The following is a 21,730-nucleotide window of genomic DNA, read 5'->3' on the forward strand; positions in this document are numbered from 1 at the left end:
GTCATTCAGTGGAATAGAGGACTTTCAAGCATTCTTGCTGAAAAAAACAGAGTTGAATAGAAAATTTGACATTCAGATACAAGAAGCAAGAGAAGCATGAGAAGGTAAACAGGGAAAAGAAATCATAAGCCACTGATCAAAGCTGAACTATTAACATTCCTACATGGAAAAAATGATAATTGTAACTGATGAAAGTTTTCTCAGTATGTAAATAGTTGAAGGGAATATATATGTCTGTATCGGAGGGTAAATGGGCATATGAATACATATGTGAATGTGTGTATATATGTTTACAGGTAGACATAGATAAAGGGCACAGGACCAATTTAATAGGAAGGGATGATACTTAAAAGCTGAAATTAAGAGGTTAGAAAGGAATATAATGAGAGGAGATGGGGAGAGACAGAATGGGGTGAAATATTTCATATAGAACAGGCAAGGGAAAATGTTTATAATGGAGGGGAAGTATAGGAAGGCAAAAGGGAATGGCTCAACCTTATTTTCATTGAATTTGGCTCAGGGAGGGAATGAAACACAAACTAAATAGGGTATCTCACCCTCCAGGAGAGTAGGAGGGAAGGGGATGAGGGGGGGATGATGGAATTGAGGGCAGGCTGGTGGGGGGGGGAGTTGGAAGCACCCACTTTTGAAAAGGGATGGGATCAAAGTAGAGAATAGAAGAAGTGGGAGGTGGGATAGGAGGGAGGGAAATATTGTCAGTCTTTTACAGTATATCAACTATGTTAATGGTTTGCATAAGCTATACATGTACAACCTATACTGAACTCATCTTTCCAGTTAGGGTGGGTGACAGTAGAGGAAGGGAATGAATCTGGAATTCAAAGTTTTAAAATCAAATATTTAAATACACGTATGTGTATACACACACATATATACTATTAATAATACTATTTTACATGTAATTGGGAAATAAGATATACAGGCACTGGGGCATAGAGATCTACCATGCCCTACTGGAAAAGTCAAAGTGTGTACAAGAGAAGATATAGGAGAGAGCAGATTGGAGGAGGGTATATACTGTGGGACTGCTATTTTGGGGAGGTGGGTAGGGGAAAAACGAGGAGAAAATGTGGAACTCAAAATCTGGCTGAAATGAATGATGTAAATCCGAAGTTCATAAAGCATTTAAAAAATGGAAAAAAAAGACTCTATGGGATGAAAGAGGAAAGCATTTCTTTCTTAGAAAACTCATTATAATTGTTAGAAATTTTTCCATATTATCAAGCCCAATTTCCCAGTCTTTGGAAATTTCTTACCATTTATCAATAGTTCTGCCCTCTGCAATGAAGCAGAACAAATTTTCCATTTGAAAGTCATTTGAAACTGGAAGATAATTACCATGGACCACATATTCCCAGCACCCAAGACAATAAGCTCTTGATAGATGGATTGATAGATAAATAGATGCAGAGAAATATAAATGGATACATAGATAGTTAGATTTATGATTACATGGGTAGATAAAGCATTTATTAAGCACTTATTTGTCACAGGAACTACCCTAAAATTTGGGAATAAAAATACAAGCAAAATATAATCAAAGAGCTAACATTCTAAAAACAGACAAACCACACAAAAAGGGGAGCAAAAAAGAAAGGTGTTCATACCACGACATGATTTAAAGGTGATAGGTAAGGGATTGAAGACCTGGATTTGAACAAAATAAGATTAATGCTAATCTATAAGGTCCAAGAAAAAATTTAAGGGCAGAGTCCAAGCTTACTGGGGAAGTTGGGAGGGAACAGAAGGCAAGATGGATAGGAGATGACAAGAAACCAATGCAGAGAATCTAGGCAAAATAAGTTGAAAGCCCAAAATGAGTTGTCCAACATTGCATTAAAAATGAATAGCAGAATTGGTGTTGGAAACCAAATCCTGATTTCAAAAATTTTGTTCAATATGATTCTATTCATGACTAACTTTAGTTTTAAATTCCATTTTCTTCTATCATGGAAATGAAAGGTAATTATACATAAAAACTTGAATGGGACATGTTAAATAGAATAAATAAAAAGGAAGATTTTTTTACACATCAAAATTATACAATGTTACACAGTTTGGAAAAAAAAATCTTATTTAGCCTACAAATATAAACTGGGTTCACAAGATTATGAAACATGTATAAATGAACTACTTATAGAAGAGTATTTGAGGAAGCCAGGGATTTCTTTGACCTATTATAATTGGCACTATTTCCCTCACAAAAGTTTTCTTGATTATAGTATCTCAAAGAGTTCTTATTTGAAAATAACTCAGTGTTGCATGTCATATGTTCTTAAGTATTTAGTACTGGCATGCTTTTATAAACAAAACAAAATAGTGGGGGGGGGATTGTGAGAAGATAGTAGAGTAGATCAGAAAATTCCTAGTTCTCCAGATTCCCCCCCCCCCAAACAAGATAAAATAGTGCTTTAGGGTGAACATAGAACCATGAAAAATAAACAAGAAATGGGGCAGAACAGTGGTACTACTGGGTCAATCAAAGTAGCTCTGAAGAATAAGGCAAACATGAGGGTTGGTCTCTTTTAAGAAAAAATACTGGGCTAGTTATACTTAAACAAAACAACAAGAAGTGAGCTCTGGGGTTTCTTGGATGGGAGGCAGACAGCCCAAGCCACAAGAATTTTTGCCCCAGAGACAGGGAGGAAAGTGGTGTCTGAGCTGGCAAAGATCAAGGAAACTCTACTGACAAGGAATGCTAGATCTAGCTGTGCTGCAGAAATGTGGCCCTGGTTAAGAAGGAACCGGCAAGGACCCCACCCTACTACTTGTGTACAAAAGAAGTAGGGTTTGGATTTTACTGGCTGTGGGAACTTACAGGAAGCTGGAGCAGGTCTTGGTTTCATTTCCAGGCCAGAGGGGAGAACTGAATGAGGATCTGAGGCCGGAAGCACCATCCCCCAAACCCCACAACTAGAAGTGATTACAAAAAATAAGCAGCAACAAAAGAAATAAAGAAGAAAAGAGAAGGCAAAGGAGAATGATTCCCACCATATGAACTACGTATGGGAATAAAGAAGACGGGCATTCATCTTCAGAGGAGGATAATGAAGTAAAGAAACCCTCTTCTATTCCAAAGAATAATGACAAATGATCACCTGCCCAAAAAGAATTCACAGAAGAACTTTAAAAAAGACCGTAATAATCAAATGGGAATGATTGGAGAAAAAGGAAAAAATAAACAATCTGAGAAAAACTAGAAGATTATAAAAAGAAACTCAACCAATTAGAAAAGGAAATCCAGAATCTTAAGGAAGAAAACAATTACTTGAAAATCAGAATAGGTCAAGGGGAAGCCAGTAAAGTTATGAGACCATGAAATAATAGACAATCTATAAAGACTAATCAAATAGAAGATAATATAAAACATTTCATAAGAAAAACAACTGATTTGGAGAACAAATCAAGAAGAGAAAACATAATAATTGGATTACCTGAAAGGTAATTTAAAAAAAGAATCTTAATAAAACAATATAAGAAATAATTAAAGAAAATTGTCCTGAAGCATTAGAACAAGAGGGGAAAGTGGAAATAGAAAAAAAAATCCACTGATAACCCCCTGAAAGAGATCCCATGAGAAAAAGTAACTGAAATATCATAGTCAAATTCTGAAATTCTCTGCTTAAAGGTGAACTATTATGAGTAACAAGGAAAAAAAAAACAATTTGAATATGGTGGTGCCACAATTAGAATCACACAAGACCTAATAGCAATGACAATAACAGACTATAGAAAAGACTATAGGTTTTTGAACACTATATATTGAAGAGCAAAAGAACTACTGTTCTGGCCCAAAATATCATACACAAATAAGCTAATCCTGAATGAAAAAAAAAAGATATTTAATGAATTGTCAACCTTTTAGAATTCTGTTTAAAAAAAAAAGCCCTGAACTTAATATTATATTTGACATGTAAAACCCAAGAGAATTATAAGGTACCTACCAAAGACTAATTATAAGGGACTCAATAAGGACAGGCTATTTATCTTTTGTGGGAGGAAATGTAAAATAATTGGGTATTTTTAAGAAAGATTTGGGTAGACCTGAGCAGGTTATGACTTTAAAAGTAAAACTATTTAGGAATAACTAAAAAGGATAATTATCTTAAACAAATGAAGTGTGAGAGGAAGAAGTGAAACAGGGAAATTCAATGAAGAAAAAGGGCTGGTACTTCTGGAAATCTACTTTCATCAGGAATGGATTCTAGAGGGAACAATACAAATGTATCTAGAAGGATATAAAAGTCTTCTAAATTCAAAAAGACATAAGACTGTAAAGGGATAGGGAAGGGGGAGAGGATGAGGGATGGATCTTTAGAGAGGAGGGTGAAGGAATAGTTTAAAGGGGGGTATGGAAGGGTATTTAGATTAATGGGAATGAGAGCTTAAGAAAGGGATCTTTGGGGTGGGGTAGGTAAAGTAATAGGAGGGCAAAGTAACAGGCAGAAATAAACTAGAGGAGTAAGGAAGGATAGGAAATAAGGGATATGCACAAACATAAAATATAGATCAGGAACAGAATTTGTTAGGGAAAAAGGAGCAGGGGTGGTAATCATGATCTTGCACAAAGGTAAAGTTAAATATATTTAAACAAAAGAGAAAAACAGGGAAACTACACCTGTATCAGTCATATTCATCAACGTTGCTTTGAATCATTTAAAATAACTAGGCAGTATAAGGTTGGAATATTATTGTGCTGTAGGAATTGGTAAGTTGGTAGGCTTGGAAAAATATGGAAAGACAGTTATGAAGGAACAGTTTATTCACTCTCAGAGAAACAGAGGACAAATAAGTATAATGCAGTCTTATATAGAAGTGTATGTATGTATATTTCTATATATGAGTTTGATTGCAGATATATAAGTACATGTATGTGTAAATATATGTAGGTAAGGGTATATGTATGTGTGCATACACACATTTATACATATGCGTATATGTATGTATATGTGTTTATGTATCTACATATATATCTATATGTATCTTGATCTCTTTATCTATCTATAGCTATATATCTATATTTCTTGATATCTATATTTCTTGATTGATTGATCTATCAATGCTTAATTGTAGCCTCCTGGGTGGGGGGAGGAAAGGAGAAAAAAGAACAAAGTAAAAAGTGCACAGCAAAAAGCAAAAGAAAATTTGCAAGGAAGAAAAAGATGGACAGCTCTAAATACAATGCAAAATATTTATTATATAGACTTTCTTGAAATGGAAATTTATTGCTGTATATTTTAATCCTCTCATGTTCTGTGTATATGGCAATGCTTTTAAATTTTTCTTATTTTGTATTTAACTTTCAATATTTAATTTTATAATGTTTCTTTTTCTGAGTTTTTAAATTTTAGTATTTAAGTCTAAAAAAATAAAACAAACCTCAGAAATTTTTAAATGATTAAGATTTTCTCAAGTAGTGATACAATCGAATGGTAATAAAAGTAAATATATAAATAAACAAATGTGGAAGAATCTACCTATTTAAGTTCTGTTGTATTTAACACTAACTATGTGCAAGATGCTGGAAGTAAAAAGGCCAGGAAAAAAAAGAGTCCCTCTGGTACTTGTACATTCTCTAGATTTCATGGCTCAGCTTAAGTTTCAAATCCTCTATAAGAGATTTTCCCCAATTTTAATTCCTCCCAAATTGCTTTCTAGCTACTTTGTATTTATTTACCTCTGTTCATGCCCTTCCCATCCCAAGAGAATGTAAGATCCCTGAGGGCAAAGACTTTTTTTTCCTTCTTTTTCATCTTTCTCTTCCTACTACTTTATTCAATGTCTAGCAGAGTGGAGATACTTGCTGAAATGTATTCAGCTGTAGAAGCTTAAATTCGAAATATCCCTTTTTGATCCTTACTTTTGTAAAAGAATGTAAAATCACCACTTGAATGTTGTTGCTATGGAAGGTATTAAGAGTCTTAAATACAAAGGATGTCTGGACAATGATTCCCATTGATTAACACCAAGAATGACTAAACCTATTTATTTTCCAAATGTTCTTAACAATTCAGATGTGACCATGACAACGTTAATGAATTGTAATTCAATCAATCAAAAAAGAAAATATTAAGCACTTAACATGCTAGGCAACATGCTAGTCACTGGGTGTGTAAAAATTCAAATAAAACAGGTTTCAGTTTTTAAAAGGCAGAATAATTCACTATTAGTTCCTGGTACCAGCTGCAGTTTTCTTTTTCCTTTATTCACTTGGGAGCTTTCCCTTTCTTCTTCCCCTCAAATGAAATTAAAGTCAATAAATCTCTCTTCTCACACCCTCAGCACCTGCTCTTTATCAGGGACAGAAAGAAGCATAGACATAACCATGATCTCAGTGAATTTACCAGCTATTTAGTAAAAGGAAATGTAAATATGGAAAATACTAATATTTAAATAATAAAATAAGACTTAGTAACAAAAAAAAATAATTAAAGATGGACATTGATAGTCTGTCACTGACATATCCTGACAACTTGATATTCAGCAAGTCACTAAATTTTTCAGTACTCTGAGCAACTTGTAAGAAAAAAAAGTGTCAACCAGCTTCAAGTGAGAGAATTTCCTCCTCTGAAAAGTTCCCATTATCACTGAAATCCCAGGTCCAGTATAGATCTTGATGTCTTGTGATTATATAATTTTAAATGAATAATCATTAATAACAATAATAGTAGACATTTATATAGTACATTAATAGCACTTAGGGGTTTTGTGAATTATTGTACTTGCATCATCTCACTTGATCTTCATAATAAACCTAAAGAGTAATTACTAGTTGTTTTCTTAATGTATTTTTTAAGCAATAGTTACTATTATTGTCCCCATTTTACACATGAGGAAACTAGGACTCCATAAGCTTAAGTTGCTTGCAATGACTGCTGCTAAGTATTTGGAGGCATGATTTGAAACTGTACATTTTCAATATAAATGGCAGAAAAAAAGTAAAAAAGAGTTGATATATGAGAAAATTTAGGAGATAGCGAGAAAACTTCTCACTCTAATGAATTAAAAGTGATTTGGTTCAGATAAGCTACACTGCCAGGTATTGAAAAAAACAATAGATATGATTTCTAAAATATATGACTTTGCATAAAATCAGAAAAGCTTTGAAAAAGAGGAGAGTTAACACAGGACCACTGAAAAGCAAATATCCCTATTTTCAATAATGGGAAGAGAACAGAGTCTACAAACTATAGGTACATGAGCTTAATATCAGTTCCTGGGGAAATTATTGAACAGATGATTAAAGAGAAACAGTGAAAAGTTAGTAAAGAAAGTGGTAATTAAAAAAGAGCCAACATAGCTTTATCAAGAACAGGTCATATCGGATTAGATTTATTTACTTGTTTTGTTCAGATTTAACAAACTACTACTTGAAGAGAATGTCATATATCATTTGCCTAGATATTTTTTAGCTATGTATTTGATAAAGGCTCTCACATAATTCTTGTAGAAATGATTGAGAACTAAGTGATGAATTTGTCCAACTATTCTGGAAGTAATTGTGGAACTATACACTCAAGAGTTAATGAATTTTTGCTCCAGTAATACCATGTATAGGAATGTACCAAAAACTGGTAGAAGAAACACAGCCTTCCCTGTTTCCACATGTTGACAAATATTTATAGCAGCAGTTATTGCTGTAGCAAATAACTGGGTGGAAAATCGGGTGCCCATTAACTGGAAAATGGCTGAACAAATAATAGTATTTGAATATAATGGAACACTATCGTGTTGTAAGAAATATAAAGGATTTGGAGAAGCCTGGAAAGCCTTCTATGAAATAATGCAGAGTGAAGTGAAAAGAAACATGAGAAATGTTTATTCAATAATTATTATTATGCTAGGGAAAACAACTCAAATGTCTTAAGTCTTTCTAAAGCAATGACTTTAGAAGGTTGATGACAAAAAATGTTTCCCTCTTCTAGGCAAAGAAGTGACCAACTGGAAAAAGAGAGACATAAATTTTCAGACACACTCTCTGTGTTAATTTTTGCTTGACTATACTCATTTTTTAAATAGGGAAGTCTTATTCAGAAGATGGCATTGTTGGATATTAATAGTGATGAAAGAAAGGAAGAAAACAAAAGATAGGTTGACTAGGAAAAAATATGAAGCAAGCATCAGTTTCTTTCATTACAAAAATATTCCATAGCAATAATATGACTTAATTTGATTACCTAGTCCCCAATTGATGCACACTCACTTTGTTTCCATCTCTTTGCTACAACAGTGTTGCTATTATTATTTTTGTACATATGGTTTGTTTCCTCCTATATTTGACCTCTTTCCAAAATTCACAAACAGAAAGTCTATGTTATCATTTTAAATTTAACATATAGCATAATAAATTTATAAAGCTTTATTGATTTACTAGACTTTACAAATATTTGTAGGTTGTGATTTTATGAGATATCTTTTTTAACAAAGTAAATTATTTAAGTACATGTAATAATACAGTGATCTCATCTGAAAGTGTACGTAACCTTTCATCTGTAGCACTAGCTTTTTTAATTTAAAAAAATGACAAATTATAATGGGTCTGTATTCTCTACCTCCTAATATTCTACTTCACTGTACAATGGAAAAGAAAACCAATTTGCTGATAACAAACATTCCTAGTTAAGTAAATCAAACTCCTCTCTCTCTCTATCTATCTCTATCTCTCAACCCACAAATACAAACAAAGATGCACACATCAAAGGTAATAATATAATAACAGACTTGTCAGATGTATTATATTATGGACTCCTTTCAGGTGAGGGGTGGATTAGATTTTTGGTGTATTTCCTTCTGATTCTAAAATTCTGCAATTCTATAATTTCTTATTCCAAATTCAATACTAACACCACAGCAGAAACTGCTACATATTTTTGAAAAAATATTTTGAAAAAAAAAAGATTCATGATGATTCTAAAACACGTGAGACTAAGATCTATGAAGAAAAGAAAAACTCTAAAAAGTCATTTAGTCTAATCTTTTCATCATTTATTTTAAAGAAGATTATATGTTAGGTAGTATAATAGGTAGCAGGGAAAGATATGATAAAAAAAACTATTCAAATCCTTCATCTGATTGACACATACTAGCCACGTAACCATGAACAAATCATTCATCCTCTCAGTGTTCCAGAAAAGTCTCTAAGACTATTAAGTTGCAGACTAGTGTACATACCAGGTGTCTCCCACTACAATAAAATGACTGATTATGAAGAAAAATGAAACCATGAAGTCAGTGAGACATAGTTATTGAAGGTCACCAGGGACCAAGTAGCAATTTCAAATTCCTCCTCTTCTTCCTCCACACATTTCATTTTCTTTTCCCTTTACTATACTAAACTAAATTAAAAAAAAAGTTACCAGGTTCATTTTTTTTCTATTCTTTTTGCAAGCCTGTGAAATGCTGCATCTTAAGTACTGCTTTAAAAATCTGAGTATACAATTTTATTTATCAAAGACATTATTAAGCTAGGGTGTAAAGAAAGAAAAAAAAAACAACTAGTACAGTGAAAAGTCTTACTTTGGTGCCACATTGAGATCATTTGAAGGAATCAGGTATGTTTGTCCTGAAGAAGAGAAAATTAAGTGAGGAGGGGATATAGTTTTGTTTCTTTGTTTTGAAGTATTGGAAAGGCTGTGATGAAGAAGGGAAATTAGACCTATTCTCTTTTATCACTGGAAGCAGCTCATAGAGGAATGGGTGTAAGTTCCAAAGAGGTAAATTTAAGCTTGATTTCAAGACAAATTTCCTAATAATTAGCACTATTCAGAAATGGAATGGGGTGCTGCAAGAAGTAGTGAGTTCAAAGGGGATGACTGACTTTGATAGACAACTCTTCTCAGCAATGCAAAGATCTAAGAAAACTCCAAAAGACTCATGATGGAAAATGCTATCCACATCCAGAGAAATAACTCTGGAGTCTGAATGAAGATAGAAGCAAACTATTTGTTCTTCTTTTCTTTTGATATTGTGTTTTGTTTCCTCTTTCTTGTGGTTCCTCCCATTATTGCTAATTATTCTTTACTTCATGACTAATGTAAAAATATGTTTAATGTGAATGTAGACATAGAGTTTATATCAGATTGCATGCCATCTTGGGGAGGGGGAAGGAGAAGGAGAGAAAGAAAATTTAAAATTCAAAATCTCATGGAAGTGAATGTTGAAAACAAAAAAAAATAAATATTTTTAAAAATATATGTTTTCCCTCATTAGAAATCTTCATGTAGATGACAGATAAATCATTATTGGGTATCATGAAGTAGAGATTAGTTTTAAAATATCAGTTGGGCTGGATGGCTGGCAGAATCCATTCCAACTGTAATATTCTGAATTCTGATAATATTCTAATAACTAACTTTAAATTCTTGGTGCTTGGATTTTAAGGGGGCAGAGCCAAGATGGCAGAGTAGAAGCACGACCTTCCTGCAGCTCCAGCTTCCACCCTCCCCAATCCATGTGAAAAGGGGACTCTAAACAAACTTTGGAGCTGCAGAACCCACAAAATGACACAGAGAAGCTAACCTCCCACTGAGGACAGCCCGGCAGGCAGGCAGGAATCCAGCACAGCACTCTGGGAGCCAAGCCCAGCCCCACACAGAGGCTCTAGCCCCAGGGTGGGCCTGACCAGCCGCTGCCCAGAGGGACTCCAGATCAGCAGCAGCTGAGGCTGTTTCCAGATTTATCAACACATAGACACCAACGACAAAGTGAGAGGTCAGTGCACTCTGGACTTTGGGACCAGTAAGTGGGAGTGCATGGCTTTTACCCCCAGGGCGAAAAGCCGCTGATACGGCACAGCCAGCCAGCCCCATGTGGCAGATTCAGCTCTTGGCCTGCAGAATGTAGGGGGACAAAGCACCAGTATGAGGGTGATCGCTCTTGTTTTAACCTGCTTGCATCTGGATTGCAGTCCAGGGCGGAGGTTCTGGGGTGTGTGTCCAGCTTTCCAGAGCGTGTGGAGACCTCAGAGAGGGCACCCATCTAATACCTCTGGCAGCTGAAAAAACCCCAGCATTTGGGACCAAAGCTCGCCTGTCTGTTGGCAGAGTCCTACTGTAGCAAAAGGCTCATAAGTCAAGTAATTGAGTGGCAAAATGAGCAGGCAAAGGAAACAAAGCAGACAGAAGATTCCAACAATACACTCCTATTTTGGGGAAAGATTTTGAAAACCAAGTAAGAGAAGTGGAGGAAAAATTGGGAAGAGAAATGAGAATAATGCAAGAAAATTATGAAATGGGAGTCAACAGCCTGACTGAGGAAAATAATACCTTAAAAAACAGACTGACTCAAATGGCAAAGGAGGCCCAAAAAGGCAATGAGCAGAAGAATGCCTTAAAAAGCCTAATTTGCCTGAAGGAAAAAGAATCTCAAAAACTCAATGAGGAGAATCATTGCTTCAGAATTAGATTGGAGCAAATGGAAGCTAATGACTTTATGAGAAATCAAGATGCTGTTAAACAGATCAAACAAATGAAAGAATAGAAGGCAATGTGAAATATCTCATGGGAAAAACCACTGACCTAGAAAATAGATCCAGGAGAGATAATTTAAAAATTATTGGACTGCCTGAAAGCCATAACCAAAGTAAGAACCTAGAAATCCTCCTCCAAGAAGTTCTCAAAGAAAACTGCCCTGATGTTTTAGTGCCAGTAGGCAAAATAGAGGTTGAAAGAATCCACCAATCACCTCCTGAAAAAGACCCCAAAAAGAAAACTTCAAGGAATATTATAGCCAGGTTCTGGAATTCCCAGATTAAGGAGAGAATATTACAAGCAGCCAGGAAGAAACAATTTGAATATTGTAGAAACACAATCAGGATAACCCAGGATCTGGCAGCTTCTACACTGAGGGATCGAAGGGCTTGGAATATGATATTCCAGAGGGCAAAGGAGCTGGGACTAAAACCAAGAGCCACCTACCCAGCAAAACTGAGTATCATGTTTCTGGGGAAAATATGGTAATTCAGTGGAGTAGAGGACTTTCAAGCACTCTTGCTGAAAAAAACAGAGTTGAATAGAAAATATGACATTCTGATACAAGATGCAAGAGAAGCATGAGAAGGTAAACAGGGAAAAGAAATCATAAGGAACTTATTCAAGTTCAGCTATTAACATTCCTACATGGAAAAATAATAATTGTAACTTATAAAACTTTTCTCAGTAGTTGAACGGAATAGAAATATATATATATACATATATATATGTATATATGTATGTATATTTGTCTATATATGAGGGTATATGGGCATATGAATACACATGTGAATATGTGTATATATGTTTACAGGTATACATAGATAGAGGGCACAGGACCAATTTAACAGGCAGGAATGATACTTAAAAGGTGAAATTAAGAGGTGAGCGGAATATAATGAGAGGAGATGGGGAGAGACAGATTGGGGTAAACTATCTCATACAGAAGAGACAAGGGAAAATGGTTAAAATGGAGGGAAAGAATAGGGAGGCAAAAGGGAATGGGTCAACCTTATTCCTATTGAATTTGGCTTGAGGAGGGAGTGAAATACACACTAAATAGGGTGTCTCACCCTCCAGGAGAATAGGGGGGGTAGGGGATTAGAGGGGGGATGATAGAAGGGAGGGTAGGCTGGGGTGGAGGGAGGTTGGAAGCACTCACTTTTGAAAATAGATGGGATCAATGTGGAGAGTAGAACGGGTGGTAGGTGGGATGGGAGGGAGGGAAGTGTAGTCAGTCTTTTATAATATATCTACTATGTTATTGTTTTGCATTAACCACACATGTGCAACCTTTACTGAACTGCATATCTTCCCAGTAGGGGTGGGTGATGGGGAAGGAGGGGAATGAATCTGGAATTGAAAGTTTTGAAATCAAATATATACATATGTATACATACATATGTATATATGTGTGCGTGTATATATATGTATATATATATATGTACTATTATTAATACCATCTTACATATATTTGGGAAATGGGATGTGCAGGCACTGAGGCATAGAGATCCACTGGAAAAGTGGAAAGGGGTATGGGGGAAAATGTGGGAGAGAGCAGATTGGAGGAGGGGATATCCTGTGGGACAGCTATTTTGGGGCACTGGTTGGGGGAGAAATGGGGAGAAAATTTGTAACTCAAAATCTGGCTGAAATGGATGATGTAAATCAGAAGTGAATAAAGCATTAAAAAAAAGATAATATTTTAAGTGCTTAGCACTGTGCTTAGCACATTTGAGGAACTCAATAAATTCTTATTGCATCCCCCCCCAAAAAAATTCTTGGTGCTTTGAAAGAGCTTCATTATTTTTATAATTAAATGTGAAATGAACTATCATCTTTCATCAGAAAAAATGGAAGCAAACTGTTTCTTCTTCATAGAATTATCTGAGGAAATTATATATGTGTGTTTTAACACGCACACACATATATGTATATATGTAGTGTGTGTGGTGTGAGTATATATACATATATATACATATACATATAGATGTTATATGGATATTGCTATGCTAAATTGACATTTCTAGAGGTAATGATTTATACTCCTCCAACTATATTTACCTTAATTTGACCACTACCTATTAAGCAACTGTTATGTGCAAAGTATTGATGTAGGCCTGAAAAACACAAAGATAAAGAAAAAAAATGCCTCACTTAAGGTGTTTAAAATCTATTTGGCAGTGTGCTATCAACAGAATCATATAGCATACAAGGTTAGATGCAATAGAGTAAAATAAGCAATTTAGACAAAATCTTCCAATAGTATATGAGAAGTAAAATGAAACTTCACAGTTAATGATAGTCTGCAACAATATGGATTTATTATTTAACATGTAAAGTGTCAAGGCTGTGGATTTCCTTATGAAAGCCTCACCAAAATAATATCCTGTCAACTACAATTCTAGGCTTTGGTATTAAAAAAAGAAAATTAACTAATTCATTCTCAGAAGCATCTCACTTTCATCATTGTCATCAAATGAAATGTTGCCTAGCTAAAGAAGTTCCTTTTACTTAAATTTCTCAGGATATAAATCTCTTGTAGGTTGCATTTGAAAACATCAAAATCCACAGATGTTTGCCTCAGATTAGAAGTTTAATCTCTCTATCTCTGTGTATTTTTCTTCTCATCTACAGACATCAAGCCAAAATACATGCTTATATTGTGTGATGGCAGATGCAAGTACAATTACCAATTTTAAAGGGACCAAAACCCAACTAGTTTCTCTCTCCAAGCTTGTATACAGATCCAAATGATTATAATTACTGAGCCAACATTTGAATACAATGACTAGATATTTAATCTTTTACTTTATCTCTTTATTTCAAGCCTCCATAAGACTACTTCCCTCAGTGACAATACCTACTTACATTTTATGCCATCAGAACATGAAATTTTATGTGTATATACATATATGCACACATACATATACACACATTTACATATTCACACACATATACATACATTCATATATGTATTTCTGAGTATATGTGTGTATGTGTATATATATGTATATATGAATGTATATGTGAATATATGATATATCCACATATATCTCTATGTATCTATCTATCATCTATGTATGTATGCATGTATGCATGTATGTATGTATGTATCTATCTATCTATCCATCTATCTATTTATGGTATGTTCTTTGAAATGCAATCCAATGTGGCTTCATCTTCTAGGTAAATTGTGATTCCCTGGAGAGATGTGATGTTCTTATCTACCTCTCCCTTCCTATGTTCTCTGATGTAAATCTTAAAATAAGAAGGGATACCAAATAATTTCTCTAGATTGATTCTACCTCTACTCCTCTTTTTTCCCTATTTTCCCAGTTCTGTGAATAAAGTAGGTACCTGTTAAGCCTAATGATTTACTGTATTTCTCAGAGGTCAAAGTACATGCCTGCTACTAAGTACCTCATTTGTCAAGAGGCCAATAATTAATGAAGAAAATGTTATTAGAAAATATTAATTGATGCATTTATTTGGAAGAGAAAATCTTAGGCTGGTAAAAGGAAGCATAAAATCGCCAATTTAATAATGTGCATTGTGTTCCCAGGTGGTGGAACATGCAAGTTAATATGAAATTGCCTTACCAACCATTCTCCAGGATCTTTTGCTCAATCTATTGGATAAAATACATACTCCTTATAGGTTATGTTCACATTTTTTTCACTATAGCTACAATTTCTTATACTATTCACTTTAATGAACACTACTTTTGAGGCAGAATAGACAACTAGCCCTCTCCTTGATTCCATAGTCCTTCTCTTTCTGCCTTTGAATCACACAAACCATTTCTTTTGCCTGAGTTACATTATGAGACCTTCTGTATTTTCTGAGTTATCTTCCTCCATACATTCTACCTGTTAATGTTCTTTTGCCCCTTACTTTCCCTTGTACTATATTTATTTTTATTCCATAACCAACTCCTCACACCCATAGAATATAAACTCTTTCAGGGCAGGAACTATTTTTGTCTACTTAACCTGAACACCTTAAATATTTTAAAAATATATTTCAAACATATAAAACTTGGAGAATACACACTATTCCAAACATGATTTTTAAGTGAATGGGGAAGTAAAAATTCTCAATATTCCTGATGATTATGGCTTAAAATTTATATGTAAATGTACAAATGAAATCAGTGATTGATGTTAAAGTGCTTTTCTTTTTCTCAACAAGCAATACCAGCATCTCTTCTAGTTAACTATACTATTTTCCTGACGGTATTATCTTTACTTTGAAAAAATACCCTTTTGACAAGAGAAAATATACATTTACAATTTTAGTCTCTTAAAATTTACTTTGTCATTTAACTAATCAGATTTCCAAAAGAATAATAAGCCGTCCCATCTCTCCAAAAATTCCTTTGTGATTATTTTTTAAAAGGGGGATAAAGGGATAATTGGATTTTCCTAATCTCAGAGTAGTAAGGATTAAGACACAATAAATAATATTCTATAACTTAGACCAGAGAATTCATGACAAGGTTTTAGAAATATTTTTCCTAAATTGAATGAATCTGAGTTAAAAGCAACAATTATTTTGAGTCTGCATAAAAGATTTTAATATTCTACAAAAGGAAGCGAAAGAAAACATTTACTCTATTCTAATTTCTATTTCTGTAGTGTTAAAAGGTTCTAAAGTACTTTGATGCAAAATGCCAAATGACATGCTTTGGAGATTATATATATATATAAAACACTTTTGCTACTAAAAGGGAATGTTATCATGTGTTATTGTTGGAATATTTGCTTGCAGGGAAGTGGTCTGTATTTTAAAGTCATCTACATCTCTGAAACTTTACCTTAATGTTTTACCTTTTCCATAAGGAAATCACATTCCTTGCATTGAAAACTAAAGTAATTGTAATCGTAAGGAAATTTGAAGATCTTCCCTGCCCTTTAAAGGGCTCACTTGGAGCACCACAAGGGAAGCTTGCTTAGGGGTGACTTGTTTTTCAGGAAGGCACGCCATTTATTACTTTATATTTAGGCAGTGTGTCATGAAATTTGTGATATCTTCTGAACCTGGAGAAAGCTATACACACACATCTATATGTATATAGATATAGAAATATATATGCATATATACCCTGATGTGAGGTTTTGCTTTGGGGCTCACTTATGGGAAGAGTTGTGTTATTTGGCCAGATAAGACTCTGGGCAGCCATTGAGACCCCTGGCTTTGAAAACCCAGGTGTTGGTGCTTTTCTCTCTGATAACTAACTATTTAAGTATCTGATGATCAGACAGCTAGAAGACCTCTCTGTTAGTCTGTTGAATTGTGTTATTTTATCTATTTTTTGTCTGCTTGTAATTTTTGCTTATAATTCCTCTGAAGTTCAGGGTGCTGACTTTCCCCCTTGAACTAGGTAAATGATATATGTTTGATTAAGGTAAGATTGTTAATCTCTTTTGAGTTGATTTCCTTTACAAAAGCAGGTTAAAGAACCTGTGCTAGCAGCCATCCTGGGTATGCTAGGGCATTTGCTGCTACAGTAATCAACTTGGCAAAAATCTTCCTGGAAAAAATTAGTACAGCATGTCTGAAAACAGTTGCAATAAATCATGAGCTAAGTAGTACCTGTCTTATAATGATCCATTACTGTCTGTCCACCATGTGTAAAATACATTTCTCTCTATCTTTGATTACTCTGATTGCTTCACAAAGCAGAGAATAATATCAGCTTCTATATGCATTTGTCATATTTTTTTTAAATAGGTGAAACAGGATTTTTTTCTATAAATGTGTTCTATACTCTATTACTAACATTATTTATATAGAAGGTTTTTGAGCACTTACAAAGGGAAAAAATTGATCATTAGGTGATTTCAAGAGTTCATTTTGTGGTGGAGTGGAATGAGCACCAGACTTTGAATGAGAGGAAAATTCAAATCATTATGTTATTTAATATTGGGTTACTTAACCTATGGTATGTCAATTTCCTCATTTTTAAAAAGGTAAGGAAGTATCATATGACTCTAAAGATCCTTTCCAGATCCAAAACCTATAATTTAAATGTACCTCCATTAACATTTTAATAAGATTACCATTTCAATAACCAATCATTCAACAAGCAATTATTAAACCCAACTATACATCAAGCACTGTGGTTATAAAGGCAAAAGTAAAACAGTCCGTGATCTCAGGGAGCTTGTAAATTTTATCAGGGAAGAGAACATGTATAAGTATGAATACATTCAAAATATGTGCGAAGCAATTTTGGAGATGAAACAATAGTAACTGAAAGAATACATAAAAATCCTTTCATAGGAGGAGATATTTGAGAGATAATAGGAGGTCTAAGAGGAAGAAGTGAGAGGAATTACATTTTAGGCATAGGGAATGACAGGGAAATATGATTATTATTATCTGGATCTCAGCAAGATACGTCACAAATTCTTTCATGATAGCTTTATGTAGCACAATTAAGTGTATATTTCATTTACCGATGATATCCAAAAAGTGTTGATTAATGGGCCAATGTTATACTGGAAGGACATTATTCCAAGGATGCCATAGAGTTCTTTGCTCACCCCTTATCTGTTATGCATTTATATCACTGAATTTTATTACCTAGATAACATGTTCATCAAATATGTGGATGACATAAAACTGAGAGTTTTTTCAAATGCTAATGGGTCGCAAGAGTTGTTCACAGGCTTAAACAACTGATGAAATCTATTAAGATGAAACATAACCAGTAAAAGTGTAAAATTTCATTGTAATTTCAAAATATATATGTATACATATACATGTAAATACACACAATACATTTATGGATGTGTGTATATGTGTGTGCATATATATGCATGCAGGTAAATCCTGTTTAAAATCAGGATAGGGGAACACCTGTTTATCTGAAAAAAAAAGAAATAAAAGTGATTTTCAGTTAGAATCAAGCTCAATGTGTGAAAGTGCCCCTTCAAATGTCAATACAGTCTTTTGCTTCATTAATACTATACAGTGAATAGTACAAAGTATGCACAATTATTTTACTCTGCCTTTATCAAATCACAATTCACTTCTGGGCACCATACATTAGGAATGATATTGACAAACAGTATACAGGATTATAAAGCTGGAGAGGCAGTAAGGAGTACTGGAAAGAGTATTATATTTGGTGTAAAATCAACCAGCATTTATTAAGCACCTACCATGTGCCAGGTACTATGATAAGTGCTAGGGGTACAAGGAATGTTAGTGTATGCGTGTGTATAGGTATGCATACATACATGCATGTGTGCACATACATGCATGTATATATGCACATGCATACACATATACATACCTTTATATAAACATCCAAACATACACATACATATATGTATACATAAGTGTGTGTGTATGTACCCTCAAGAAGATCATGATATAATTAGAAGACAACTGTCAAACAACTATTTTCAAATATTCAGAATAAATTGCAGAAAATCTGAGAAATGAATAATTATCATTCAGGAGCATTCAGGAGGACAAGGAAAGACTTTTTTTAATAAGGTAAAATTTTAGCTAAGGTTTCAGGAAGCTGAGGAAGTTAAGAAATACAGCAGTCAGTGGTGAGGAGGAAGAGGATTCTAGGAATGGGGGTGGGCAGTAAAAACAATGTTAGGATTTGGAAGATCTTGTACAAATTACAGTCAAGGGACAGAGTCATTGGCTTAAAGATGACTTGGAAAAGAGTTTAAGGTGTGAGCAAAATGGATAGACAATTACAGATAAGATAAAGATGGGCATTGAATAGAAGATGGATTGGAGTGGACAGTGCCTGAGTTCAAATACTGCCTCTCATACTTAGGAGCTGTGTGACCTGAGCCAATCACTTAACTTTTCTGAACTCTATTTCCTCATAGGTAAAACATGGAGATTGATGACCTTGGTGTTCCCTTTCATCTCCAAATTCATGACCCCATGAACATTAAAAAAACAAACTACAGGTACTGCAGATGTTTCTTTTAGAGAACTGAGGAATTAATTGGCCAAAATAGTAGACTTTCAACACTGAAAGTCTGTTCATATGGAACATGAATTAAGTTCATGCTATAAAACACAATAATTAAGAAGTAGGACCAAATGAGTAGAAGTTTTAGAAAGGTGGATTTTGTTTAAGTTATAAAATGAATGTACTCACATCATTTAAAAAGAATACTGTGAGTTCTCCATTGGTGGAAATTTTGAGTAAAAGACTGAATGACCATTTCAGATGGTGTAGAGGGATTGCTATATAATTTAGGAAATTATAATAGATCTTTCATTTCTCTACTGAACCTATATTTTGCAATATTGTTGATAGTATCAGAATATTACTAGTGATAATTTTTACTAACTATTTATAATTTTTATACTATAAAAATAAAAAAATCACTTCCTTATGGTGTCCTCCCTTCCCACCCTCACCCCACCCCAATTCCCCCCCAAAAAACATCTGGACAACTTTGAGATGGAAAACTGGTAGAACTCTGAACTTGGAATTAGGAACACCCAAGTTCAAATCCTACCTTGAATACTTCCTAACTATAGGACCTTTAGCAAAGCATTTAAACTCTGCCTTATTTTTCATATTCAAAATGAGAATAATAGTAATAATATCTACTTTCCAGGAATGTGGTAAGGATCAGATGAGATAATATTATTACAGTATTTTACGAACCTTAAAACTATATAAATACTAGCTACTATTATTATCACCATTATCATTACCTTTATTATCATCAACTCCTTAGTTTCCATTGTTACCAAGAGGGGTGGCCACTATCTACAATTAAAGAACAAGAATTTATTAATAACCTACTCTGAGTGAGGCACTGTGTTCTGTTCAGGGTATACAAAGGCAAATATGCAACCGTTTCTATGATTAAGAAGCCATACCACGCATTAAAATAATTCTATAAAACACAAAAATCCTAATAATGGAATAATGATTGTTCTAATCTGATAAGAGGTAATTAAGAAACTCTTTGCAGTAATTTAACATTTGTTTCCTATTAATTGATGACTGCTGCTCTCCATATTTAAAGGGAGTGGAACACATTTGCTTTCAGAGTACAGGTCATTATGACTTGCAAGTTATATTGTCTGAGCAAACACATATACACAAATCCATTTGGGTTTTCTGCTTAATAAATTCTCCTGAATACTTGAAACAATGGCATAACTAAAGTAACTGCTTAAAAATTTAAATCCAATTTCCTCAGGTCATGTGGTGTGAGTTGATCATTCAAGAAAGACAACTTAGAATCAGAGAAAATGAAGTTAAAGCCTCCTAGACATGTTCTAATTCTGTTAACATATGCAATCAGTTTCTCAGATATTATGTTTTCTTATCTACTAAAAGGAGATCACAATGAATCAAAGTATCTCCCTCACAGAGATAAGTGTAAAGTTAATTATATAGCAGTGCTTTCAGGATTATCACTTAGTCCTCTGAGATGGGTGTGGTACAGTTACTATTATCCACATTTTACAGAGGAAGGAACTACATCTCAGAATTAAATTGACAAGTGAAAAAGCAGGATTCTGACTCAGGAAACTATAAAATTTTAGGGCTCAAAGGGATCTTAGAGATTATCTAGTCCAATGTATTCATTTAAAAAGAGAAGGAAACTATTTCCTAGAGAAAGGAAGCACCTCCCTTAAGCACAGAATAAACAAGAGTCAAAGTTTGGATTCAAAGTTTAGTCTTCTGAGCCCAAGTTTAGTGCTCTTTTCAATACATCATGCTTTAGGGTGTGAAAAAAGAAAATGTGGGAAGAACAATGGAAAAAAAAGTCAGAATTTTCAGGTTTTCAAAGCAGTTTCTGCAGTGTTTATATTTGTTCAGAGATACATAAAAAAGGGAACATTCCTACATTTGATAGGGTCTGCCCTGCCATACCTCTGAAATCACTTTTAACTCCAAGGTTTTGAATTTTATCATTCTTAGAAACATCCATTTGTGCTCATCAATGCCCTTTCTGTATGTATAACAATTAAGTTTAGGATAGTGCCCAAGGCTTAGAAAAACAATTAGCAAATTCATGAATCAGATTTTCATTTACACTCTGTTTTGAAATATAATCACTTCTTACTTCCATCAAGGGCTTGTGTACTAATTGCAGTTCCCTGTGAATGAACATGTTGCTTGTCCCTGGTGCATTTCTGTTTTCAAAAAAAGCTCCAAAAGGGTATCTGCATATAAGCATACACACACACACACACACACACACACACACACACACACACACACACAC

The 21,730-nt window shown here is 34.1% G+C and overlaps 1 protein-coding gene across 4 annotated transcripts in view; it reads right to left on the reverse strand.

Annotated features, from left to right (window-relative positions):
- The window catches only part of KHDRBS2 (KH RNA binding domain containing, signal transduction associated 2), an 890,357-nt gene that overhangs the window by 620,084 nt on the left and 248,543 nt on the right, over nucleotides 1–21,730 (reverse strand). Inside the window, exon 1 of one of the 4 annotated variants that reach the window (XM_069070695.1) lies at nucleotides 20,202–20,252. The exons of the other annotated variants lie outside the window; for them this stretch is intronic. Coding sequence (XP_068926796.1) covers nucleotides 20,202–20,231 — 30 coding nt within the window. The 5' untranslated portion in view covers nucleotides 20,232–20,252. Of the gene's footprint in view, nucleotides 1–20,201; nucleotides 20,253–21,730 lie in introns of those variants that run through there. 4 annotated transcript variants of the gene reach the window in all.

This window comes from Petaurus breviceps, unplaced genomic scaffold (assembly GCF_028583685.1).
Source record: "Petaurus breviceps papuanus isolate PSGF00001 unplaced genomic scaffold, PetGlider_PUasm1.0 90822, whole genome shotgun sequence".
In the NCBI taxonomy this organism is placed as follows: Eukaryota; Metazoa; Chordata; class Mammalia; order Diprotodontia; family Petauridae; genus Petaurus; species Petaurus breviceps.